We start from the raw sequence: 27,887 nt of genomic DNA on the forward strand, positions 1-27,887 counted from the left end.
AAGGGACTCTGGGCAAGAAAGAAATCCAGGTTATCTGAAAGTTAGAGGAGAAAGTGCTATTGCATTCTTTATTATTATTTTTTTTCCTTTAACAAATATTTGTTTTTCTTTTTTTTTTTTTTTTAAGAAGGGATTCTTGAATGTAAGTGAGGAATATGGAAAATGAGATGGAGAAATGCCAAAGAAGTTTTATTTCTTAACAACTTTGCCTAGTATCTTTGTGTTGCTTGGAATATTTAATTAGTTTTTGTTGGCAAGTTCACTTTAGTTTTCCTATTTTAAAATGTCATTATTTATTTATTAGACTGACACATGCATTTTTAAAAAATTTCAGAAAATACTGTCAGTGCAAATATAAACTATATCAATTTCATAAAAGTGTGCTTTTAGAAAATGTTATATGTTATTGTTTATGAGTAGATGCAACATACTGAAACATTTAAGAAACTGGGGGGAAAAACCGTGGATACTCTGATCCTAAGATTAAATTGTTCATTTACTTTGGTGACTGGCTTTTCCCCCTATTTTATATTTTTATTATTTATTTTCTCAGTGTGAAAACATAATCACATTGTACTAAGTTCAAACAATATAGACATTTCTGTAGTCTCATTGGGCTTCCCAGGCGGCGCTAGTGGTGAAGAACCTGCCTCCTGATGCAGGAGGCATAAGAGACACAGGTTCAGTTCTTGGGTCAGAAAGACCCCCTGGAGGAGGGCATGGCATCCCACTCCAGTATGCTTGCCTGGATAATCCCGTGGACAGAGGAGCCTGGCAAGCTGCAGACCATAGGGTCGCAAAGAGTTGGGTACCACTGAAGCGACTTAGCACACACATAGTCTCATTGGCCAGTGTAAATCACTGGTAACATTTCATTTACCTGTATTTTGATTTTTAAAATTCTTATCAGTTGCAAATGAAGATGTGTGCCTTGGAAGAAGAAAAGGTATTTATTAATTTTTTAATAATTTGAAACAGTTAAATGCTTTTAATTATCAATTGTTCACTATAATGGAAAGGAGCATTGGTAATAAACAATGGAGACTATTAATTTCCTAAAATTTTAGAAACAGGAGGGATTTAAGGGAATCCTGTTACTTCAGCTCTTATCATTTTACAGTTAAGAGTACTGAGGCCTAGCAAGATTTAAATGACTTGCTGAAGTTCCCATTTTGAAGCGGTAAAGTTGAAATGAACCTAGATTTCTTCAGCCTTTAAATTAATGCTCTTTCCACTATACTACAGTGTTTCTATTATGTATAATATGTTTTTAATGCCTTTTCAATGAAATTACATTCTTTAAAACACAGTAAAATAGCTAATACATGTTTTTATTATATCAAAAGATATGCCATTTATAATATTAAAATTTATAGCTATTTTTAGCAAAAGGCCTTTCTTAAAAATTTTTATAATATCCCTATATTTATAAAACAAATGTAATTGTGTCTTATTAATTAGAATATATTTATTCTAGCTATATGAATTAAATAATTATATAGTGTCCATAAATTCTCAGGAATGCTTTCCTGATAAAATGATTTATTGTTATGATGAGGTTTTCCATTTCATGATATTTGTAATCTTGTATAGACCTAATTGTAATTTTGTGATATTTTGTAATCACTGGAAATATGGGTTATAGTATAGTTCCAAGTTTAAAGTCTGTGAAGTATTTAGTTTCAAATAGAGATTTTGGTTCTTGAACTCTTGTTTTCTCTGTTAATAATGTCACTTACATTGGAAATTAGTGAAATATAGTTTTTTGCTTAAAGGGAAAATTTCAACTTGCTACAGAAATAAAGGAAAAAGAAATAGAAGGATTGAAGGAAACATTAAAGACATTACAGGTAAAGTAATTTAGTATTGCTTGATAAGTAACTTGGCATTTTAACATTGTATCAGTAAAATACCATTAAACATGTAATCTAGCAAAGTGAAGCTGACAAAAATTCATGTCATATATTATATAACTTGGTGCTTTTTTTCTGAGGGCCTTTGATTTCAAATTAGTAGGATTTTTGCTTTACTTTTTGTTTTAAAAGGAAATATTAAAATAGCTTTTATTATTTTAAACAGTACTATAGTTAGATATATGTTATTTTTAACACTTTATAGACAACACGTTAGGCCTATATATTATAACTGATTTATCTGTGGTCCTTAAAAATTAACATAAATAGCCTTTATTTAGTTATTATTATTTGCTAAGTACAAAACTATGTTTATTTTATGCAAATACAAAGGTAAAGAAATAGCCCTTGCCTTTAAGTTGTTCAGTCTCAGAGAATACAGAGGTATACAACAAATGATGGTTAATTCAATACATATTTATTAAGGTCTGCTATGTGCTAAATCGGAGAAGGCAATGGCACCCCACTCCAGTACTCTTGCCTAGAAAATCCCATGGACGGAGGAGCTTGGTAAGCTGCAGTCCATGGGGTTGCTAAGAGTTGGACAGACTGAGCGACTTCACTTTCACTTTTCACTTTCATGCATTGGAGAAGGCAATGGCAACCCACTCCAGTGTTCTTGCCTGGAGAATCCCAGGGACGGGGGAGCCTGGTGGGCTGCCGTCTGTGGGGTCGCACAGAGTCGGACACAACTGAAGCAACTTAGCAGCAGCAGCAGCATGTGCTAAATGCTTCTCTAAGCACTGGGAATACAGCAGTGAATAAAAGGAACTTTTATCCTCTGCCCTTGTGGAGTTTACATTCTAAACTAAATAAAAAGTTAAGTAGAGAGTTTTGAGGGAAAAGATATTCATATGATTTCAGAGTACCACTTACAGATAATTATAAAGAACAAAGTATATTTTCACAATGGAAGGATTCTGATGGTTACTACCTTAATCAGATAATTCATACCATACTATGCATTTGTTTAAGCAGTTGACAAGCTTTCTTCCTTTAGTCTGATTCCAGTAAGGACAAGCACTCCTTTTCTCCATATGTTTGCCAACAATTCTTATCTCTTGTCTTTTTAGACAGAGAACAGCCTGTAGAACAGCCATTCTATTAGGTGTGAGTTAATAACCTCATTATGAGTTTGGTTTGCATTGCCCTGATTATTGTAATGATGAGCATGTTTTCATATTCCTGTTAGTCATTTGTATGTCTTCCTTTGAGAAAATGTCTATTTAGTTCCTCAACTCAATTTTTAATTGGGTTATTTGGGGGTTTCTGATACTGAGTATGTATGTATGAATTCCTTCTATGTTTTGGATGTGTATGTGTGTGTGTGTGTGTGTGTGTGTCTGTGTGTGTGTCTCTGTGTGCATGCTCAATCACTCAGTCGTGTCTGACTCTTTGTGGTCCCATGGACTGTAGCCTGCCAGGCTCCTCTGTCCATGGGATTTTTCAGGCAAGGATACTAGAGCAGCTTGCCATTTCCTACTCCAGGGGATCTTCTGACCCAGGGATTGAACCCACATATCTTGTATCTCCTGCATTGGCAGGTGGATTCTTTACCACTCTCCCATCTGGGCAGCACCTATATTTTGGATATTAATCCCTAATCAGATACATGGTTTGCAAATGTTTCTCTCATTGTGTGGGTTGCCTTTTCACTCTGTTGATTATTTCCTTTGCTGTGCAGAACCTTTTTAGTTTCATGCAGTCCCGCTTTTCTATTTTTGTTTTTGTTGCCTGGTCTTTTGGTGTCATATCTAAAAAAATCACTGCTTAGACTAAGAGAAGCTCCTGTGTTTCCTTTTAGTAGTTTTATGGCTTCAGTATTTAAGTCTTTAATCTGTTTTGTGTTGATTTTTGTTTATGGTATGAAATCTTGTGCATTGTTTGAGATATGGGTCCAATTTCCTTGTTCTGTATGTGGATATCCAGTTTTTCCAACACCATTTATTGAAGACTGTCATTTCTCCATTATGTGTTCTTGGTGTTCTTGTCAAAGATCAGTTGGCTACAGACATGTGGATTTATTTCTGGGCTTTCTAGTCTGTTCCATTGGTTGATATGTCTCTTGTTGGTTTTTGTTTTGTTTTGTTTCTTGTCAGTACCATGCTGCTTTGATTACTATAGCTTTGAAATATATTTTGGGATCAGGAAGTATGATTTCTTCGATTTTTTCCATCTTGCTTAAGATTGCTTTGGGCATTTAGGGTCTTTTATGGTTCTACATAAATTTAGGATTTTTTTTTCTATTTCTGTAGAGATTGGCAATGTGATTTAGATAAGGATTGCACTGAATCTGTAGACCACTTTGGGTAATATAGACATTTAAGCAATATTAATTTTTCCATCCATGAATACAAGATTCCTTTGCATTTATATTTGTTGTTGTTCATTTGCTGTCATGTCCGACTCTTTGTGGCCCCATGGACTGCAGCCTACCGGGCTTTCCTGTCTTTCACTGTCTGCTGGAGTTTGCTCGGACTCATGCCCATTGAGTTGACGATGCCATTCAACCATCAAATTTATATATGTCTTTTAAATTTCTTTTTATCAGTGTTTTATAGTATTCAATGTACAAGCTTTACCACTTTGCTTAAATCTGTTCCTAAATATGTTATTCATTTTGTTGCTATTGTGATTTTCTTAATTTTCTTTTCAAATTTTTTTTTTTTTTTTGCTTATAGAATTGTGGCTGATTTTTGTATGTTGATTTTGTATCCTCAGTTTTGCTGAATTCATTTATTAGCTCTAACAGGTTTTGTTGCGCTTTTAAGGTTTTCTATGTACATGATTATGTTAACCTCAAAATATCGATAATCTTACTTCTTCCTTTGTGTTTTGGATGCCTTTCATTTTTTTTTTTCTTTTTTCATTGCTCTGGCTAGGACTTCTAGTACTCTGTTGAATAGAAGTGGTGAGAATAGGCACTCATGCCTTATACAGGATTGATTATGATGACCACTGTGAGTTTTTTATATATGACCTTTATGGTGCTGAGGTAACTTTCTTATATGGCCTTCCCTGGTGTCCAGTGGTAAAGAATACACCTGCCAATGCAGGAGACATGGGTTCAGTCCCTGGATCAGGAAGATCCCCTGGAGAAGGAAGTAGCAACTCACTCCAGTATTCTTGCCTAGGAAATCCCATGAACAGAGGAGCCTGACGGGTTGCAGCCCTTGGGGTTGCAAAGAGTCCGACACAACTTAGCAACTGAGCATACACATGTTTCTTACATACCTATTTTGTTGAGAGTTTTTTAACGTGAATGGGTGTTGAATTTCATCAAATGCTTTTTCTGTGTCTATTGAGATGAACGTGTGGTTTTTTCCTTTCATTTTGTCAGTGTGGTGTATCTCATTGGTTGATTTGCATATGGTTGACTATCCTTTTATCCCAGGGATTGAAGTGCATTTGATAATGGTGTATGGTCCTTTTAATATGCTCTTGAATTTGATATTCTAGAATTTTATTAAAGATTTTTGCATCTTTGTTCATCAGGGCTACTGGCTTATAGTTTTCTAATAGTGTCTTTGTCTGGTTTTGCTGTCAGAATGATGCTGGCCTCATAAAATGAGTTTGGAAGTGTTCCCTGCTCTGCATTTTGGAAGGATATACGAAGGATTTCTGTTAAATCTTCTTGGAATGTTTGGTAGAATTCTTCCACAAAGCCATCTAGTCCTGGGGTTTTCTTTGTTGGGAGGTTTTAAATTACTGATTCAGTGTCCTCATTTGCTATCAGTATGTTCAAACTTTTTAGTTCATTCAAATTCAGTTTTGGTAGGTTGTGTTTTTCTGGGAATTTATCCACTTCTTCTAATGGGAGAATTTATTGGCATATAGTTGTTTTTAATAGTCTCTTATGATACTTTTTATTTCTGAGGTGTCCACTGTAATGTCTCCTTTTCATTTCTAATTTTGTTTACTTGAGTCTTCTGTCTTTTTCTTAGTCTAGCTAACGGTTTGTCAGTTTTGCTTATTCTTCCCAAAAAACTAAGTCTTAGTTTTGTTGATTTTTTCTATTGTTTTTCTATTTGCTATTTGATTTATTTCTGTTTAAATTCTACTGTTTTCTTCCTTCTGCTGATTTTGGCTAGTTCTTTTTTTATTTTCCTAGTTCTTTGAGATGTAAAGTTAGATTGTGTGAGGTTTTTTTTTTTTAATGTAGGCATTTATCATTATGAAATCTTCTATTATATTGCTTTTGGTGCATTCCATAAGTTTTTGTATGTTGTGTTACTGTTTTCATTTTGTCTTGAGATTATTTTTAAAATTATCCTTTTTTAAAAAATAATGAATGTTCAAGAATTTGTTATTTATTTTCCAAGTATTCGTAAATTTTCTATTTTCTTACTGTTAATAATTTCTAATTTTATTCCATTGTGACCAGAAAAAATATTTGGAATGCTTTCCATCTTCTTAAATGTAAGACTTTTTTGTGGCCTATCACATTAAAGTTGATTTTTCTGTGATAGACCATATGATAGACATATGCTCTATCTTGGAGAATGTTCCATGTGTGCTTGAGAAGAATGTGTATTCTTCTTCCTTTGAGTGAAACTTCTGTATATGTCTGTTAGGTCCATTTGATCTATAGTGAAGTTCAAGTCAACTGTTTCTTTATTAATTTTCTTTCTTCTATCTGTATGCAAAGTAAGGTATTGGAGTCTCCACCATTATTGTGTTTTTGTTGATTTCTCCCTTCAAGTCTATTGATATTTGCTTTGCATATTTAAGTGCTTTGATGTTGGATACATATATATTTATTGCATCTTCCAAACTGACTCTTGAGCACTATATAATGACCTTCTTTGTCTTTAGAGACAGTTTTGACTTAATTTATTTTATCTGATGGGGCTTCCCTGGTGGCTCAGATGGTAAAGAGTCTGCCTGCAGTGCAGGAGAAGGCAATGGCAAGCCACTCCAGTACTCTTGCCTGGAGCGTCCCATAGACGGAGGATCCTGGTAGGCTGCAGTCTATGGGGTCGCTAAGAGACTACACGACTGAACGACTTCACTTTCACTTTTCACGTTCATGCGTTGGAGAAGGAAATGGCAAACCACTCCAGTGTTCTTGCCTGGAGAATCCCAGGGATGGGGGAGCCTGGTGGGCTGCCGTCCATGAGGTTGCACAGAGTCGAACATGACTGAAGTGACTTAGCAGCAGCATCAGGAGCAGTACAGGAGTCCTGGGTTCAATCTCTGGGTCAGGAAGATCCCCTGGAGAAGGAAATGGCAAACCACTCCAATATCCTTGCCTGGAAAATTCCATGGATGGAGGAGCCTGGCAGACTACAGTCCATGGGGTCACAAAAAGTCAGACACAACTGAGTGACTTCAGGCAATTTTATCTTATATAAGTTTAGCCACTCTGCTTTCTTTTGATTACTCTTTGGTATGTCTTTTCATCTTTTTATTTTTAGTCTATGTGTGTTCTTAAATCTACATTGAGTCTCTTATAGATACTATGTCATTGGATTTTTTAGAAATTCATTTAGCCTCTCTATGCCTTTTTACTGGAGAGTTAATCTACTTACATTTAATGTAATTATTAATTGGTGTGGAATTACTATTGTCATTCTGTTGACTGTTTCTGTTTCAGTTGTTTTATATATCTCTTCATCTCTTCTTTTATTTGAAGTTTTTGTAGTGATTTTTAAAAGTCTTATCTTTTGATGGGTGTTCCATGAATCTTACACGCTTTCTTCATTCTCATTCATTTTTCTTTTCACTGGTCAATTTAAAATGACCTGTCTTTGAGTTCACTGGGGTTTTTTCCTCCTTTTTCATTGAGTGTGCTGGTTGGAACTCTCTATTACATTTTTAATTTCATTCATTGTGTTCTTTAGCTCTAGAGTTTTTTTTCTGTTTGTTTTTGGTTCTTTCCTTGTGATTTTTATCTCTATTGAACTTCTCATTTTATTCATGTAATTTTTTTTTCCCTAATTTTGTTGAATTTTCTATCTGTGTTGTCTTAAACTTTGCTGAGCTTCTATAAAACAATTATTCTGAGTTCTTTGTCAAGTAGTTCATAGATCTCTAATTCTTTGGAGTCAGTTACTAGAAATTTGCAAAGTTCCTTTGGTGGTTTCATGGTTCCTTGATTTTTGTGTTCCTGTAGTCCTTTGTTGGTATTTGTGCATTGAAGGAGCAGTGTTTTTGGACTAGCTCTGGTGAGTATAAATCTTGACCTACTGGTGGGTGTGAGAATGCTAGTTGAGTAGGGTATGTGGTGGTACTAGGTATAGTGCTGGGTCAGGCAGCTCTGACTTGGTTTGGGAGCAGTGGTGCCTCTGGCTCCAAGAAAGAGCACAGTGTCCTGGGCTCCAGGGATCTCCATCAACTCAAGTAGGTATGGACATAGCAAAGACTGTAAGGGTCCTTGGAGGTGAAGTTCACTCATGTCCATGGTAGTGATAAGGGCTGTTGAGGTCTTTGTGGTGAAGGCTGCTGGTGTCCTCCTGCTCTCCTTTTCTCCCATTTGAGGAGAGTTGTGGTTGAGGGCGTTTCTTTTGGCACCAAGCTGTGTGAGTCTAGAGGATGGAATGACACAGGTGAATTGCTGCCTATACTTCTGTTCAGACATCCTTGATTTTTGGTGCTCTACTGGGTTCCTGCAGCTTCTTAATTGTACTCCAGAGGTCTTCCAGAACTGTTATCATTCATAGGTACTTGTTAAGTCATGTGGAGGAGGTGGAATTGGGGGAAAAGGACTGGGTCCTCCTGATCTACCATCTTTCTGATAACACGCCTGTGAATTCTTTATTTCTCAGAAATAAGCCCTTTTTGTTTGTGTTCTGGGCTTCAGATGTTTTTTTCAGTTTGTCATTTGTATTTTGATTTTGTTTGACTTTTACCATTTGCTATAAATTATTTTCCTTTTATGGCTTTTGAAGTTTGTCATGGTTAGAAAGGCATTCACAACTACAAAGTTATAAAAAGGATTTTCCCATGTTTTCTTTTATTACATCTATGTACTCAAATTTTACATTATATCTTTGATCAATTTGAAGTTTATCTTTTGTAACACAGTATGAGATACGGATCTAAGTCTATATTTTTTCAGGTTATTAAATGGTCTTAATATTGTTTAGATTCTCCTCATTTGAGATATTAAGCAATTTTTATTTTGAATTTCCTTAGTTACTTTGATGTAACAAAGTAAATAAAAATTAAGTAAAACAAAATGTCAATGAGTTCCAAGAAGAATGTTTTCAGTAAAAAGAAGGGCATGGATTCTGTTTGTCAGATTGGATGAATAAGAGGCTGGAAGATACTGATATGGTAAAAAGTCCTTATATTTTGTTTCAACAACAACAGCAATGTAACAACAAAGCAGTAAGTGATTAGAAACTCCAGAGAAAACAGATTACTCTATAACTAGGATATAAAGTAAATTACAGTTCGGAGTGGTTTTGAGCAATTGATGGGTTAAAACAAAAGAGAAGATATTTAGGTCCTGACCCTAGTAAAATCATCCTTCATATAGCATATTGGTCCCAGAAAAAATGTAGTATTAACAGCCTGTTAGGTTTTGCTTTAAAAAAATCTGTATTGTTTTTAATGACATAAACACTGTTGACTTCTCATTTTTTAAGAATTAACCTATAAGCAAAGCATGGAAGACTTAATTATGACTACATAATAAAATTTAAATGTTATTAACCTTGTTGATGAGAAAGTAAAAATGTAGGGAACTGAAGTTGATAGTGATATCCAGAAATATTCTTTAAAATAGATGGAAAAGAAATAGAAGTTTAAGGCTACTATTTAAAGTTTATGTAGTTACACAGTTTAGTGATTCTTTTCATACCTCAGATATCTAGTTAAAAATGATCCCAGTAGAGAAATTTTTAAAATTGTTATTGTAGTTGAGTAAACAAATTACTATTCATTTCAGTTCAGTTGCTCAGTCGTGTCCGACTCTTTGCGACCCCATGAATCACAGCACTCCAGGCCTCCCTGTCCATTACCATCTCCTGGAATTCACTCAGACTCACGTCCATTGGGTCAGTGATGCCATCCAGTCATCTCATCCTCTGTCGTCCCCTTCTCCTACATTTATCCATAAGGAACTCTTAGATATTTGGATAATTTTGTAGTTTGGAGAATCATAAACTTACAGAGATGTTAGAAATACATTGTTCTTGTTCAGTTGCTAAGTTGTATCCAACTGTTTGTGACCTCATGGACTGTAGCACATCAGGCTTCTCTGTCCTTCCCTACTTCCTAGAGTTTGCTCAAACTCATGTTGATTGAGTCAGTGATGTTATCCAACCATCTCATCCCCTGTTGCCCCCTTCTCCTCCTGCCCTCAATCTTTCCCAGAATCAAGGTCTTTTCCAATGAGTCAGCTCTTTGCATCAGGTGGCCAGAGTATTGGCACTTCGCCATCAGCCATTCGAATGAATATTCAGGGTTGATTTCCTTTAGGATTGACTGGTTGGATCTCCTTGCAGTCCAAGGGACTCTCAAGAGTCTTCTCTAACACCACAGCTCAAAAATATCAATTTTTTAGTAATTCTGCATTACAGAATGTATTTTCCTGAATGATTTAAAAGTAATATGCCAATCTGATGCCCTATCTCCCCCAATACTGTACTGTCTCTCCTATAATCAAGGACATTCTCTTGCAAAACCATAACAGCCATAAAATCTTAAAGTTAATTTTGATATATAATTGTAATCTAATTCTCACGTTCCATTCAGGTTTTACCAGTTGTCTTAGCAAAAGGATCCAGTTTAAAATCTTACGTTACTCTTAGTTGTCATGTCTCTTTGATCTCTTTCAGTCTGTAACAGTTCCCCAGTCTTTGCATGAGCTTTATGCCTTTGAAACTCTTGAAGATCATAGACCAGTTATTTTGTAGAATGTCCCCCAATTTCTGTTCATATGATATTTATTCATGAATAGAATCAGTTTATGCACTTTTGGCAGGAATATTACAGAAATAAGGCCTTGCTCCTATAATTTAATCCTGTCAGATAATTGGTTATTTCAGTTATTTTATTTCCGTGCTCAGATTGTCATTAGTTTGGCCAGTAGCTATCCATTCAGGCTGATTTTTTAGCCTTATGGACATGTCTTTATCATTCTTTAGTGTTTTCTTGCTGTTAGGTAAAAACAAAATATACCAGGATCACCTTGTAGTTTAACTAACCTTGCCTTAGAATAAATTATTTCTCAACATTGCCCTGGTTCCTTTCAGTGTAAAATGGAATGTAGACATGCAGATCTCAGCACTGTTACACTTCATTACTATTGGGGTGTCAGTGGTCTCAGACCCTGTCAATGGGCAGAGCTAGGGAATTGATGTATGTATTTATATACACACAAATATATAAACATGCAGTTATAATTATGTTTGTTTCTTTATCAATCTATATATGTCAAAAACCATGAATTCACATTATTTCCAATTCTAATCCAAAACCCAAGGTTAATTTTATTTCCCTTCAATATTTATATATTTCCTTTCTTTTACAGTAAAAATATGACTTTCTTTATTCTTAATAGATTTACTTATTTGATAAATTACCCTATATGTGACCAGGCTACCATTCTGCTACTTCTTCCTTCCTAATGTGGATACCCTCTTTTCCCTGCTTCAACTCTGATACCTGGGTCACCCTTTTTCAACACTGCCTACTAACCACCTTGCTCAGCTTTTGACTCCCCACAGTAAATTGCCTCACCATTCAGGCCTGATTCTCTGTTCTGGAATGCTGCTGCCATGACCCTTTCACTTCTTCCCCACCTAATGAACTTGGGACTGATTTGTTCAGGAATGTGAGAAGTTAAATATTTTTATCACAGTATTTAAAAAAAATTTATTCTCAAGTAACATAAATCTAGTTAATGGAAAGTTAATGGGAAAAAAGATTTGCTCTAAACAAATGTACTTTACAGTCAATTTTTCATAAAATTTTCCATAAAGTGAGGGATAACTAGGAAATCATTTGTACTTTATCTTTAAAATTGCCTTCTATAGTTAATACATTAATTAGTCTTAGTATCTTTTTTATCCTGTGTTAGAAAGATGCCTATATCTGGTATTGTGAGCCCATTTTATGTGATTTCAGAATGAAAAATCATTATAGAACATCCATAAAAATTTCATGTCAATCTAGTAATGTTACTTTCAGATTTGACTTGTCATAGGGATGCAGCTACATGGTAGTTTTTTAAGTTGGGAAGTGCTCTAGAGGTGTTAATAAAATAGAGTTGTGAGTCATGATTCAGAAAGAATAAAAGGGATATTAATGCAGGATATTAATGTTTCAAGGACAGTGACCTGAAAAAATTTGGTAAATTTGCTCTGTTTATCAGTTTTTTCTTTGGCAAATGTTAGCTGTATTAGTGAGGGTTCTCCTGGGAAACAGAACCAATATTGTATACACACACACACACAGGGGCTTCCCGGGTGGTGGTACTGGTAAAGAACCCACCTGCCAATGCAGGAGAGAAGTAAGAGATGCAGGTTCCATCCCTGAGTCAGAAAGATACCCTGGAGGAAGAAATGCCAATCCACTCCAGTATTCTTGCCTGGAGAACCCCATGGACAAAGGAGCCTGGCAGGCTACAGTCTGTAGGGTTGCAAAGAGTTGGACATGACTGAAGTGACTTAGCCCACATATATCTATATCTGTAGAGATGATATGTGGAATTGACTCACATATTCACACATTCACACAATTTAGAGGCAGAAAAGTGCTGTGAAAACTGAAGGTATAATTCTGGTCTGAGTTCCAAGGATTGTCTCTTTTTTTCTTCTTATTTTTCTAGGTGGGCTTCCCTAGTGGCTCAGCTGGTAGAGAATCCGCCTGTAATGTGGGAGATCTGGGTTTGATCCCCGGGTTGAGAAGATACCCTGGAGAAGGGAATGGCTACCCACTCCAGTATTTTGGCCTGGAGAATTCCAAGGACTGTATAGTCCATAGGGTCTCAAAGAGTCGGACACGACTGAGAGACTTTCACTTCACTTAACTTCTACCCTTTTACTTTTCTTTTGTCTGTTTCCCCTAAAATACACTGTGATCTCGTCCAGTGTCTTTTCTTTAAAATGGGATCTACATGCAAAGGGCTTCCAAATGTTTATCTCCAGCTCCAGAAGCAGCCTGGATTGACTATTGGATGTCTAAAAGACATCTGAAACTTGACATGTTCAAAACTAATTTCTTAAAATCTCATCCCCCTGAAAACTAAATAAAACTAATTTCTTAAAATCTCATCCCCCTGAAAACTAAATAACTTATTTGTCTTTTTGTTGTTGTTGTTGTTAATTACAACTTCTTTCTTCCTGTTGCAGATTTTTTTTTTTTTTTTTTAGCTTTTCTCTCAGAGTATACCAAGAATGGTCCTCTTTTATCATCCTCTTTCATCTCAATTGCAGTCATTTATTAAATGTTTTTCCTGCTGCCACTTCTGTTCTCCTTCAGTTTTAACATAACAGAGTGATCCTTTTAAAGAATAAGTTAGGTTATGTCATATTTGTGCTTGCTACTCCTCAGTGGCTTCCTGTCTCATTCAGTGGAAATCATTATCATGTGCTATAAGACCTACAATGGTTTGGTCCTACCCCCTCTACTACTCTCCTCTGAACTCAGTTTTTGCTGTTTTTTTTTTTCCCCTTGCTTACTAAACCTTCCAGCCATATTGGCGTCCTTGCTGTTCTATGACTACATAAGACATTTTCTCACCTTAGGGCCTTTGCAGTTGCTGGAATAATCTTCCTTACTTTCTGTTGAGTCTTTACTCATAAGTTGTCCTTTCAGAAAGACTTTCCTGGCCATCTATGTAATCCTCTTCCCTGATTTATTATTTTTCTTAAGCACTTATCAATATCTAGTAGAGCCATATATTTTAATTTATTTATATTGCTCATTATCTACATTCCCCAGAATTTATACTGGACAGGATTTTTTGGTCCAATACTATACCTTCAGTGTCTACATGAGTGCTTTACTTATAGTAAGCATTCATTGTTTGTTGAAGAAATGAATCACACATAACTGATTACACCAAAATGAAATGAAATTATTAACTTACTCAAGGCAGCATGCTGAAGAATTTATTTTATAGGAAATGTGAAGTAGTGAACTCTTGTTTAAATTTTAACAAATACTAGGTGAGTTCAAGTAAATAAGCACTCATACATGGCTTTGTTGTTGTTGTTAAGTCGCTCAGTCATGTCTGACTCTGTGACCTCATGGACTGTAGCCCACCTGGCTCCTCTGTCCTGGGATTTCCTGGGCAAGAATACTGGAGTCGGGTTGTCGTTTCCTTCTCCAGGGGATCTTCCTGACCCAGAGATCAAACCCACATCTCCTGTATTGGCAGGCAGATTCTTTACTGCTGAGCAAGCAGAGAAGCACTCATACATGGCTAGTTGGAGCTTAACTTGGCCTACCACTCTGGAGGACTATTATGTGTAATGACAATTGTTAAGTCTATAAAAATGAACACATCTTAGGAGTTCTGCTTCATGGGGTTCATTCTGCTAAAATGGGTAACTACAGACTTTTTTTTGGTGCAGCATGTTTATTTTTGGTACAGTATGTTTATATGAAAGAAGAATTCTTTCATAGAACTGAAAACTGGGTAAGTCTACAAAAATAGCAGTTTGATAAAACTATGGTAGAAGGTTAAACAGTGGAATACTATTCAGCCATTAAAAACTTGTGTTATAGATTAATTTGTGATATAAAAGTGTTTGCTATATATTAAGTAAAAATAACAGTACAAAATAGTACATATATTATTATTCTACCCCCCACTGACTCTTGTTTAAAATACATAGAAAAATACCTGGAAACACTATGGTATTAATGATTGTTATTTCTGGATTGTTTTTTTTTAAGGTAACATTTTTCCTTGTGCTTATCTATTTTATCAAAATTTTTTCAACAAAAGAGCTAATATTAAGTAGCAAACCTGCCTAGAGTTCTTTGCTGTTCTTCTTACTTTATTTTTCTTCATAGTATTTGTTCACTCTCTAATTTCTATACTTTTTGCTTATATTCTATTGTCTGTCTGCCACCACCCCCACTAGACAGAAAGCTTGTTAAGAACAGGGACTTGGTTTGCTATTGTATCACAGGATCCTAGGAAAATGGCTGGCATATAGTACTTGCTCTGTAAATACGTGTTGAATAAATAAATGTATTTTGTTATGAGAAAGTTATGGCAAATAACACTTTGAAAAAATGTCATTGGAAAGAAGTGCATAGAAGATAAATGTCATATAGCATACAATTTTAGTTTCAGAAGGAATTTATAGAAAATAGCTAAAAAGTTTTAACAAAGTTTTTTTCTGCTTATTTTATTCAAGGTTTCTAAATATTCTTTACAGAAGAAAGTGAGTGAAATGGTAAGGAAATTTCAAAATATTTACCCACTCACCCCAAATTAGTACATAATGTGTACAATATTTTTGTCAAATTAATGTGATACTTATAGTAAAAAGGAGTTGAAACTGGATATTGATATCCGTTTTAAAGGACTACAATTTCAGATGTAGCTTAAATGAATTATTTCACAAGTGTATTTCCAGTTTACACAGTGTTTACCTGTGTGTGTGTGTGTTAGTCACTGTCTTGTAACCCCATGGCCTGTAGCCTGCCAGGCTCTTCTGTCCATGGGATTTCCCAGGTAGGAATACTGGAGTGGGTTGCCATTCCCTTCTCCAGGGGATCTTCTCAACCCAGGAATCGAATCTGGGTCTCCTGCATTGCAGGCAGATTTTTTACCATCTGAGTCACCAGGGCTCAGTGTTTACATAGGATAAAATAAGTTTAACATAGTTACTGAATTGTTGGTAGAGGTCTGTATCAAAATTAAACAACAAAGAAGTGAAATCAGAACTGTGAAATCCCTTACTTTAATGATGTCTTTCATAGGTATTTGTGTAAACGTGTAGTTATTACTTTTAGCCTGAAAAATTGAAATAATATGAAGTAACATTTGAATACTGCACTTGATATGGTACTCATCCTTTATCATTCAACAAGTGTTTGTTTGTTGCACATTCCTCTTATGTAATATAGTAAAATTAATATTTGCATTTTTACAACAATATTTTAGGAAATATTTACTTTCATATTCTCTCTATCCCTATTTGATACAAAAGAATTTTTTCTCTGTATTTTTGACTGAGCAAAATCCTCCCATGTCCACTTATATCTTAAGAGGACTTTTTGGATATCTTTATGCTATTTCATTCTCTTTGGAGCAGACCATAAGGCAAGTGAAACTAATTTTTGAGTAAGGTTTGTCTATTATATCTATGAGAAGTAAGAAATGAGAAATCACTCCTTATGACATTGAATACAAAAATATAAAGTACATATTTTGCTTATTGAAATGTTTTGATGGGTTAGAAAATAAAAGCCTCAGAGAGATTGCTAAGCTTGATTGAATAAAAGATCTGAAAATTCTGTCACTGTTCAACTGGAAAGACTAAAGATAATATTGTCAGACTCTTTTAAACTATGATTTTAATTAAGGAGCTGAAAAACTAGATTCCGGTTTAGCTTTAAGTACCATGACATTTGTACTGAAAGTCATCTTCAACGCTACAGTGGTTTTACACAAAATATAGTGAAATTGAATAATGTACCCTCTGACCTGGGAGATAAAGCTACAAGTTAAAGATCAAAGGCAACATAAAATGTGTTTTGTTTTATTCCACTTTAAAATTTCATCAGACAGATACTTGTAATCTTAAAAACAAATGGAAACATTGCAGTATACTTGTGATAGTTTTTGGTCAGTTTTGAGCATTGTATTGTGAATTAAGATTCTTAAGAACCTACTAAAATGATATTTGTATTATAGTTATAATTTTTTCTGACATTTCAAGGCATTAAATGAATCACTTTGCATTAAAATTATTTTGTATATTGATAGGTACACAATATTTTATGCCAATTCTATTAGACTCTATTTTAGATGATTGACTTAAAAGTTAAAAATCTTTTTTAAAAACATTCTTTTATTATTCATTTTATATTATTCTTATATAGTTCAGGTGACTTAAAAAAAGACATTTGTTTATTTATTTTTGGCTGTGCTGAGTCTTCATTGCTGAGCAGAATTTTCTCTAGTTGTGGTGAGCAGGGGCTACTTGCTAGTTGCAGCGTGCAGCTTTCTCATTCCAGTGGCTTCTCTTACGGACATTGGCTCTGGGGTGTGTGGTCTTCAGTAGTTGTGGCACATAGGCTCAGTAGTTGAGGCCTGAGGGCTCTAGGGCACAGGCTCAGTCGTTGTGGTGCGTGGGTTTAGTTTGCTCTGCAGCGTTTGGGATCTTCCCAGATCAGATTCTGAACCTTGTCTCCTGCATTGGCAGGCGGATTCTTTCCCACTGAGCCACCAGGGAAGTAGTAAACAGTGTTCAAAAATCCAATTAATTTTATTCAGATTAGCACATTATCTTTTTATATTACTTGACTGTGCAAGACAGGAAAAAGATTGTCATTTGTGTCAAGGCAGGACTTTGGGAAGCAGTTGATAAAGTTGTGTCCCAAAAGAAATCATTTAAAAATAGTACTAATCTAATGTTATAAAGAAGTTCATGATTTCCTATAGGCAGGCTCTTAACTGTTAGTAAAATTCTGTCTTGTGGGAATTCAGTAAGGTGATTTTCATGTAGTGGTGGCTTGTCTCTAGATAAATTAACTCAATTATGAATGGAAAGATTCATCTGTCTCTAAAAGTACCAAAACCTTCTCTTGAACAAATGATCATATCGATCATTACCAATAAGACAAATACAACAAAATATGGTAAAAAATAAACTATCGAACATCAAATTAATTGATTTGGTCATTGATGAAAATCTTTCCTGTTTGGTATAGGTGATTACTTTGTGTAACTGAGTAACCAATAGAACTAATGAACAAAATAAAAACTTATCTAACCATCTCTTAGTTACAGTTTATTTCTTTTTTGTTTATTACTTTTCCTCTAAAGAAAAGACTTACAAGAAGGATTTAGTTTTCTTTATTAAATTATAACAAAATTTTAGCATTGAAGGTTTTGATGAGATTTGCAATTACCACTTATTTCATTCAGAATAGAATATTTTTAGACTATTTGTCTGGAAATAATCTTTGTGATTATAATATATATATCTGTACACATAAAATATGTAACTTTAGTGTTTTTAAGTTGTGACCAAAAAAGTGAAAATATCTTAAGGTTACCATGAGTTTTTTAAAAGTGAATTTTATAGCCCATTGATTTATTTCGGGTTTATATTGAAGAAATTGAAAGATAATTTGCAAAATGAGGAAATATATAAAGTTTATTTATAAGTATATAAATAGAATGATGAATATATAAAGTTTGGTTTTGGGTTTTAAATCTTTTTCTTCAAAATTTACTTATATGAACTAATTGCTCATTTATTTCCTTATGGAGACTTTTCAAATCAGTCTCTATAAGGAAACAAGAAAGGAGAAAATGAGCAGCTTTGCTTTATTAGCAAAAGATATTAAGAAGAGATGGCAAGAATACACAGAAGAACTGTACAAAAAAGATCTTCACGACCCAGATAATCACGATGGTGTGATCACTGACCTAGAGCCAGACATCCTGGAATGTGAAGTCAAGTGGGCCTTAGAAAGCATCACTATGAACAAAGCTAGTGGAGGTGATGGAATTCCAGTTGAGCTATTTTAAATTCCTGAAAGATGATGCTGTGAAAGTGCTGCACTCAATGTGCCAGCAAATTTGGAAAACTCAGCAATGGCCACAGGACTGGAAAAGGTCAGTTTTCATTCAAATCCCAAAGAAAGGCAATGCCAAAGAAGGCTCAAACTACCACACAATTGCACTCATCTCACACGCTAGTAAAGTAATGCTCAAAATTCTCCAAGCCAGGCTTCAGCAATATGTGAACTGTGAACTTCCTGATGTTCAAGCTGGTTTTAGAAAAGGTAGAGGAACCAGAGATCAAATTGCCAACATCCGCTGGATCATGGAAAAAGCAAGAGAGTTCCAGAAAAGCATCTATTTCTGCTTTATTGACTATGCCAAAGCCTTTGACTGTGTGGATCACAATAAACTGTGGACAATTCTGAAAGAGATGGGAATACCAGACCACCTGATCTGCCTCTTGAGAAGTTTGTATGCAGGTCAGGAAGCAACAGTTAGAACTGGACATGGAACAACAGACTGGTTCCAAATAGGAAAAGGAGTATGTCAAGGCTGTATATTGTCACCCTGTTTATTTAACTTCTATGCAGAGTACATCATGAGAAATGCTGGACTGGAAGACACACAAGCTGGAATCAAGATTGCTGGGAGAAATATCATAACCTCAGATATGCAGATGACACCACCCTTATGGCAGAAAGTGAAGAGGAACTAAAAAGCCTCTTGATGAAAGTGAAAGTGGGGAGTGAAAAAGTTGGCTTAAAGCTCAACATTCAGAAAACGAAGATCATGGCATCCGGTCCCATCACTTCATGGGAAATAGATGGGGAAACAGTGGAAACAGTGTCAGACTTTATTTTTTTGGGCTCCAAAATCACTACAGATGGTGATTGCAGCCATGAAATTAAAAGATGCTTACTCCTTGGAAGGAAAGTTATGACCAACCTAGATAGCATATTCAAAAGCAGAGACATTACTTTGCCAACAAAGGTTCGTCTAGTCAAGGCTATGGTTTTTCCTGTGGTCATGTATGGATGTGAAAGTTGGACTGTGAAGAAGGCTGAGTGCCGAAGAATTGATGCTTTTGAACTGTGGTGTTGGAGAAGACTCTTGAGAGTCCCTTGGACTGCAAGGAGATCCAACCAGTCCATTCTGAAGGAGATCAGCCCTCGGATTTCTTTGGAAGGAATGATGCTAAAGCTGAAACTCCAGTACTTTGGCCGCCTCATGTGAAGAGTTGACTCATTGGAAAAGACTCTGATGCTGGGAGGGATTGGGGGCAGGAGGAGAAGGGGACGACAGAGGATGAGATGGCTGGATGGCATCACTGACCCAATGGACGTGAGTCTGAGTGAACTCTGGAAGTTGGTGATGGACAGGGAGGCCTGGTGTGCTGTGATTCATGGGGTCACAAAGAGTCGGACATGACTGAGCGACTGATCTGATCTGATCTGATAGTTGTAGGAAGTTGAGTGTAAATGTTATTTTTAAATTATTTTTATTTTAAGTGCCTTAAGGGTCTTTTAAGTAAACTTTTAGACCACACACACATACACACACACGCTCATAATTATGTATATGCTGTTTTCCTCTAATCTTGATTTTCAAAGATTAAATTTGTTTAAAATATGTATTTAGAAAGCAGTGAATCCTGACATTATTTTCTTGTGAACAGTCTTTGCATTTATTAGTAAAATTGTGTGAAAGAGAAAACAAGTTGACACAATTCACAGAGTTAAAAAGAACAAAAACACTATATACTCAGCAATTTCTTAGTCATAATCTTTATTATGGTACCATCTGGTGGCTCAGATGGTAAAGAATCTGCCTGCATTGTTGGAGACCTGGGTTCGATCCTGGGCTGGGAGGATCCCCTGGAGAAAGGAAGGGAAACCCACTTCAGTATTCTTGCCTGGAGAATTCCATGGACAGAGGAGCCTGGTGGGCTATAGTCATGGGGTCACAAAGAGTTGAACACAACTGAGCAACTAACACACACACATATGTAATGTTATAACGGCACCATCACTATAGTTGTATTATTCTTTATAATGTTCTTAGGTTTCTCAGGCAGGTGTTACCAATCTGCTTTTTGTTGTTGCTTCCCAAAGAATTTAAACTGTTGACGGTCATGCAGTTAGTGGCAAACTGCCCTCTTCATCTCAAAACTAAATCAAGGCAGCCAACTAGGTTCACATGTGAACAGTCCTGTGGCGTCCTATATGAGCCAGTGAGCTATAGGTGCCTACTGTGATTTGAAGGACTTTATAACATTTATCATGGCCACTGAATAGACTAATTGTATTTGAAAATCAGAAGTTGTGTCATGCAGGACAAATGAAACTGCACTTTAATTCAACTTTGGCTTCAAGCAAAGAATGTTGGAATAGGGTATATCACAAACTTATCTAATGTGTATACAGCTCTATGTATGTAGAGAATACCTATAAACTCACTTTAATCTTTGCTGCATTTTTTTTTTTTTGGCTGCATTATGCGGCATGCAGGATCATAGTTCCCCAACCAGGGATCGAACTTGTGCCCCCTACAGTGGAAGTGCAGAGTCCTAACACCTGGACTACCAGGGAATTCCCCTTTGCTGCATTCTTAATTATCAGGATTAGTTAACCTTTGCAGGCATTGACAGTATTAATGTCTGAATATATGTAGTGGACAGTATTCTCATAAAGGCTATATGAAAATTGATCTGACTTGTAGATTGAGAGAATTCCTTAAATTGAAAAAAATGTTTTTAGACCAATCTTTAGTGAGATTGTATTGGGTTGCTATACATTTCCTGAAAGGAGTGTAATTCTCTCAGTTCAGTCAATCAGTCGTGTCTGACTCTTTGCAACCCCATGGACTGTAGCACGCTAGACTTCCCTGTCCATCACCAACTCCTGGAGCTTACTCAAACTCATGTTTGTGATGCCACAAACTCACATCCGTGATGCCATCCAACCATCTTATCCTTTGTTGTCCCCTTCTCCCACCTTCAATCTTTCCCAGCATCAGGGTCTTTTCAGTGAGTTGGTCCTTTGCATTAAGTGGCCAAAGTATTGGAGTTTCAGCTTCAGCATCAGTCCTTCCAATGAATGTTCAGGACTGATTTCGTTAGGATGGACTGGTTGGATCTCCTTGCAGTCCAAGGGACTCTCAAGAGTCTTCTCCAACACCACAGTTCAAAGACATCAATTCTTTAGCGCTCAACTTTCTTTATAATCCAACTCTCAGATCCATACATGACTACTGGAACAATCATAACTTTGACTAGATGGACCTCTAGATTAGAGAATTAAGTGGTATTTTAGAGGAACAGAATATGGGTCATTATTTTTCATTGTTTGGTTATTGATAATAGTGACTACCTAGGTAAGCATAAGTGGAAAAGGGCACGGCAACCCATTCCAGTATTCTTGCCTGGGAAATCCCATGGACAGAGGAGCATGGCAGGCTACAGTCCATGGAATCACAGAGTCAGACACGACTGAAGCGACTGAACAGGTAAGCGTAAGATCTCAGGAGTTAGTGTACTTGTCAGTTTGTTTGAATTTATGACTGCTGCATGCTTAATTCAAATAACTTAAGTAGTGAATTTGAAAAGTAGTGAATTAGAAGTACATGGAAAAAATTTAACTGATCTTTTAGAAATGTTGCCAGCTTATCATTTTGCTTAAAATCATTAAAAAAAAAACCTTTGAAAAGATGTTCACCAGATTTGCCAAGTTAATATAATTAGGTAAAACTTAAATTATAACATGTGTTCCTTATTAATATTACAGAGGGTTATTCTTATTCCAAATAAAAACTAGTTAATCTATTGAAGGCACCTTTATCATTTAAGGAATAATAATAACAAAACATTATACTGTACTTGTTATGTAACAAGCTCTTGTTTTAGTGCTATGTATGTATTATTAATAATTTGTGTTATCTTCACAACTCTATGAGGGAGATGCTGTTATAATCTATTTTAAAGACAGGGTAGATTATTTTCCCAAGGTTACACAGCAACTAAATTACAAAGGCAAGATTTAAACATAGGCAGACTTATCTTTTGACCACTTTACTATACTGCCTGTATTTTGGTGTTAAGCAGTATAAAATGGCTCTGTTTAACTTATGCAAAAGGAAATTTAGCAGAGACACAATCAGAGAGTCAGGAATAGTTTTGAAAATGAACAGGGACTAGGTTAATACCAGAGTTTGTGAAGCAGGATGTAGGAACCCAGGACAGAGGTCTCATATCAGTCTGGATAGGGTCACCACTGAACTTCTTTAGTTTTTTGTGTTTTTTAATTTTATTTTATTTTTAAACTTTACAATATTGTATTAGTTTTGCCAAATATCGAAATGAATCCGCCACAGGTATACCTGTGTTCCCCATCCTGAACCCTCCTCCCTCCCCATACCCTCCCTCTGGGTCGTCCCAGTGCACCAGCCCCAAGCGTCCAGCATCGTGCATTGAACCTGGCCTGCCGACTCGTTTCATACATGATATTATACATGTTTCAATGCCATTCTCCCAAATCTCCCCACCCTCTCCCTCTCCCACAGAGTCCGTAAGACTGATCTATACATCAGTGTCTCTTTTGCTGTCTCGTACACAGGGTTATTGTTACCATCTTTCTAAATTCCATATATATGCGTTAGTATACTGTATTGGTGTTTTTCTTTGTGGCTTACTTCACTCTGTATAATAGGTTCCAGTTTCATCCACCTCAGTAGAACTGATTCAAATGTATTCTTTTTAATGGCTGAGTAATACTCCATTGTGTATATGCACCACAGCTTTCTTATCCATTCATCTGCTGATGGGCATCTAGGTTGCTTCCATGTCCTGGCTATTATAAACAGTGCTGCGATGAACATTGGGGTACACGTGTCTCTTTCCCTTCTGGTTTCCTCAGTGTGTATGCTCAGCAGTGGGATTGCTGGATGAAAGGAGAAATTAACAATAACACAATAATAGTGGGAGACTTTAATACCCCACTCACACCTATGGATAGATCAACTAAACAGAAAATTAACAAGGAAACACAAACGTTAAATGATACACTAGACCAGTTAGACCTAATGGATATCTATAGGTCATTTCATCCCAAATCAATGAATTGCACCTTTTTCTCAAGCACACATGGAACCTTCTCCAGGATAGATCACATCCTGGGCCATAAATCTAGCCTTGGAAAATTCAAAAAAATAGAAATCATTCCAAGCATCTTTTCTGACCACAATGCAGTTAGATCTCAATTACAGGAGAAAAACTATTAAAAATTCCAACATATGGAGGCTGAACAACATGCTCTATTAGCAAGGTGAAAAGACAGCCTTCAGAATGGGAGAAAATAATAGCAAATGAAACAACTGACGAACAACTAATCTCAAAAATATACAAGCAACTCCTACAGCTCAACTCCAGAAAAATAAATGACCCAATCGAAAAATGGGCCAAAGAACTAAATAGACATTTCTCCAAAGAGGACATACAGATGGCTAACAAACACATGAAAAGATGCTCAACATCACTCATTATCAGAGAAATGCAAATCAAAACCACTATGAGGTACCATTTCACGCCAGTCAGAATGGCTGCGATCCAAAAGTCTACAAGCAATAAATGCTGGAAAGGGTGTGGAGAAAAGGGAACCCTCTTACACTGTTGGTGGGAATGCAAACTAGTACAGCCACTATGGAGAACAGTGTGGAGATTCCTTAAAAAACTGGAAAATGAACTTCTTTAGTTTTATGGTCTCTTTTGCTCACAATTGAAATTCCAGTAAAGTAGAAATCAGTTGGTTTATTTGGGGTAATATGCCCTACACTTTACTAGGGAAGTATAGGAGCCTGTGAATTTTAGTCCTACTAGATTGTAATGAAGAAGTATTTCAAATATATACTTGAAATTCTGTTACTTTTGTGTAAGGGAAATAGACGCTGGCTAGGTAAATCTAACAAATTGCCAGTGTTGGAACTGTATGAGATAGCAGTTCACTCAGAAAGTAATTACTGAGTACTTGTTGATAGGCCTACATTGTTCTTTGTTTTTCATCTCTCAGTAGAAACAAAAGCATGTGGCAGAAATGAATGAAAGTTACGAAGCCAATCAATGATTCTGCTAATGCCAAAATCAAAAACTTTTGAAGAGTGTTACTGATTCTGTTAACATAATATTTCTTTTAAAAACTTTTAAAAGTCATTTTTCTGGCTTACTTCACTCTGTATAATAGACTCCAGTTTCATCCACCTCATTAGAACTGATTCAAATGTATTCTTTTTAATGGCTGAGTAATACTCCATTGTGTATATGTACCACAGCTTTCTTATCCATTCATCTGCTGATGGACATCTAGGTTGCTTCCATGTCCTGGCTATTATAAACAGTGCTGCGATGAACATTGGGGTACACGTGTCTCTTTCCCTTCTGGTTTCCTCAGTGTGTATGCCCAGCAGTGGGATTGCTGGATCATAAGGCAGGTCTATTTCCAGTTTTTTAAGGAATCTCCACACTGTTCTCCATAGTGGCTGTACTAGTTTGCATTTCCACCAACAGTGTAAGAGGGTTCCCTTTTCTCCACACCCTCTCCAGCATTTATTATTTGTAGACTTTTGGATCGCAGCCATTCTGACTGGTGTGAAATGGTACCTCATAGTGGTTTTGATTTGCATTTCTCTGATAATGAGTGATGTTGAGCATCTTTTCATGTGTTTGTTAGCCATCTGTATGTCTTCTTTGGAGAAATGTCTATTTAGTTCTTTGGCCCATTTTTTGATTGGGTCATTTATTTTTCTGGAGTTGAGCTGTAGGAGTTGCTTGTGTATTTTTGAGATTAGTTGTTTGTCAGTTGTTTCATTTGCTATTATTTTCTCCCATTCTGAAGGCTGTCTTTTCACCTTGCTAATAGTTTCCTTTGATGTGCAGAAGCTTTTAAGGTTAATTAGGTCCCATTTGTTTATTTTGCTTTTATTTCCAATATTCTGGGAGGTGGGTCATAGAGGATCCTGCTGTGATGTATGTCAGAGAGTGTTTTGCCTATGTTCTCCTCTAGGAGTTTTATAGTTTCTGGTCTTACGTTTAGATCTTTAATCCATTTTGAGTTTATTTTTGTGTATGGTGTTAGAAAGTGGTCTAGTTTCATTCTTTTACAAGTGGTTGACCAGATTTCCCAGCACCACTTGTTAAAGAGATTGTCTTTAATCCATTGTATATTCTTGCCTCCTTTGTCAAAGATAAGGTGTCCATATGTGTGTGGATTTATCTCTGGGCTTTCTATTTTGTTCCATTGATCTATATTTCTGTCTTTGTGCCAGTACCATACTGTCTTGATAACTGTGGCTTTGTAGTAGAGCCTGAAGTCAGGTAGGTTGATTCCTCCAGTTCCATTCTTCTTTCTCAAGATCGCTTTGGCTATTCGAGGTTTTTTGTATTTCCATACAAATTGTGAAATTATTTGTTCTAGCTCTGTGAAGAATATTGTTGGTACTAACACATATATATGGAATTTAGAAAGATGGTAACAATAACCCGGTGTACGAGACAGCAAAAGAGACACTGATGTATAGAACAGTCTTATGGACTCTGTGGGAGAGGGAGAGGGTGGGAAGATTTGGGAGAATGACATTGAAACATGTAAAATATCATGTAAGAAATGAGTTGCCAGTCCAGGTTCGATGCACGATACTGGATGCTTGGGGCTAGTGCACTGGGACGACCCAGAGGGATGGTATGGGGAGGGAGGAGGGAGGAGGGTTCAGGATGGGGAACACATGTATACCTGTGGCGGATTCATTTTGATATTTGGCAAAACTAATACAATTATTAAAGTTTAAAAATAAAATAAAATTTTTAAAAAGTCATTTTTCTAAGTATGGAAAGACAGGCTTCTTTAGCTGAAAGCAGTGAAGGCCTATATTATATTATATTGATACATAGGGTCCAGTTTTTATCAACTATGTCTCCCAGCTTAAGTTAACTTTCTGCTATATTATATTGTCTCCCTGTCACTAATAGATATTGTTTTTATGATTCCATTTTTAACACAGTGAGAAGGTGCTGTATCATTAAAATTAATTTCAAAAAAATTATCTAAGTTTTGAGGATGCATATTATGATTATGCCAGCAAATTTAGAGAAAAATTTATTTCCTAAATTGTCAAAAGTATTGCTTTAATAATATTCACCTCACTTTGCTTAGTGCTGTACTGGACTAATTAACTTTTCTATGAACAACCAACTGATTTTTTAAAAATTTTATAAACAAGGGAAATAAAATTTTAAGTGACTGTTTTGTTATATGAAAAAAATGCTTTAATTTTACCTAGATTTAGAAATGTCTGTTAACTAACATTTTCTCCCTAAGGTATACTCAGAGACTTTTTCATGACATACTTATGTTAATAACAATAGTTATTAAAAATGATAAATTTTATATATATCTAATAAATGTGTGTATTTATGTATGTAGAACATTTAAAATAACTCTTCAAAATAGGAACAGAAAGTCCAGTTACATCTTCTGGCTAAAGAAGATCATCAGAAGCAACTGAATGAAATTGAGAAATACTATACTATAATAACAGGTCAATTTGGATTGGTAAAAGAGAATCATGAAAAGTTAGAACAAAATGGTAGGTTCCATCTTACTTAAACTTACATATTTAATAGAAAATGTTTAAATGGACTTATTTGTAATGAATAAATTGAACTTATCTGATATTGGTAATACTAAATGGCAGTTTATTTTTTTTTTTTTCATTTTTTTTTTTTATTTCTCATGTGTTCCCCATCCTGAACCCTCCTCCCTCCTCCCTCCCCATACCATCCCTCTGGCAGTTTAATTAACATTATTAAATTCAGCAATAACTAATTGCTAATTAAATAAATTGCTAATTAAATTTAATTGCTAATTAAATGGCAGTTTAATTAACATTATTAAATTCAGCAATAACTAAATATATATTTCATTGAGGTCATTTTCCTTGTCCATGTTAATAGCATTTCCTTAAAATGTACATTGAAATAACATTTTCCTAAGTGTCTTTCATGTTGCAGTACAAGAAGCAATACAGTTAAACAAAAGACTTTCAGCTTTAAATAAAAAGCAAGAATCTGAGATAAACAGTTTAAAGAAGGTATGATTGATATGATTTTTTGTATTATATAAAAATTGACCTAACATAATTAGTTTTATGAAATAATATCAGAAAAGTTGGATAGTTTTATTTGTAGAAAGATAATGTTTTAAATACAGATTTATAAACTTTGAGTTAAGATTTCAATAAGCGTAATGAATGAATTTGTTCTAACCCACTCAAAATATTGT

The 27,887-nt window shown here is 35.5% G+C and overlaps 1 protein-coding gene across 1 annotated transcript in view; it reads left to right on the forward strand.

The window, feature by feature from the left end:
* The window catches only part of CCDC73 (coiled-coil domain containing 73), a 111,752-nt gene that overhangs the window by 27,909 nt on the left and 55,956 nt on the right, over positions 1 to 27,887 (forward strand). Inside the window, exons 4-8 of the mRNA XM_005890875.3 lie at positions 911 to 946; positions 1,776 to 1,850; positions 15,239 to 15,277; positions 27,057 to 27,192; positions 27,617 to 27,696. Of these exons, the coding sequence (XP_005890937.2) occupies positions 911 to 946; positions 1,776 to 1,850; positions 15,239 to 15,277; positions 27,057 to 27,192; positions 27,617 to 27,696 (366 nt within the window). The remainder of the gene's footprint in view (positions 1 to 910; positions 947 to 1,775; positions 1,851 to 15,238; positions 15,278 to 27,056; positions 27,193 to 27,616; positions 27,697 to 27,887) is intronic.

Source organism: Bos mutus, chromosome 15 (assembly GCF_027580195.1).
Source record: "Bos mutus isolate GX-2022 chromosome 15, NWIPB_WYAK_1.1, whole genome shotgun sequence".
Lineage (NCBI taxonomy): Eukaryota > Metazoa > Chordata > Mammalia > Artiodactyla > Bovidae > Bos > Bos mutus.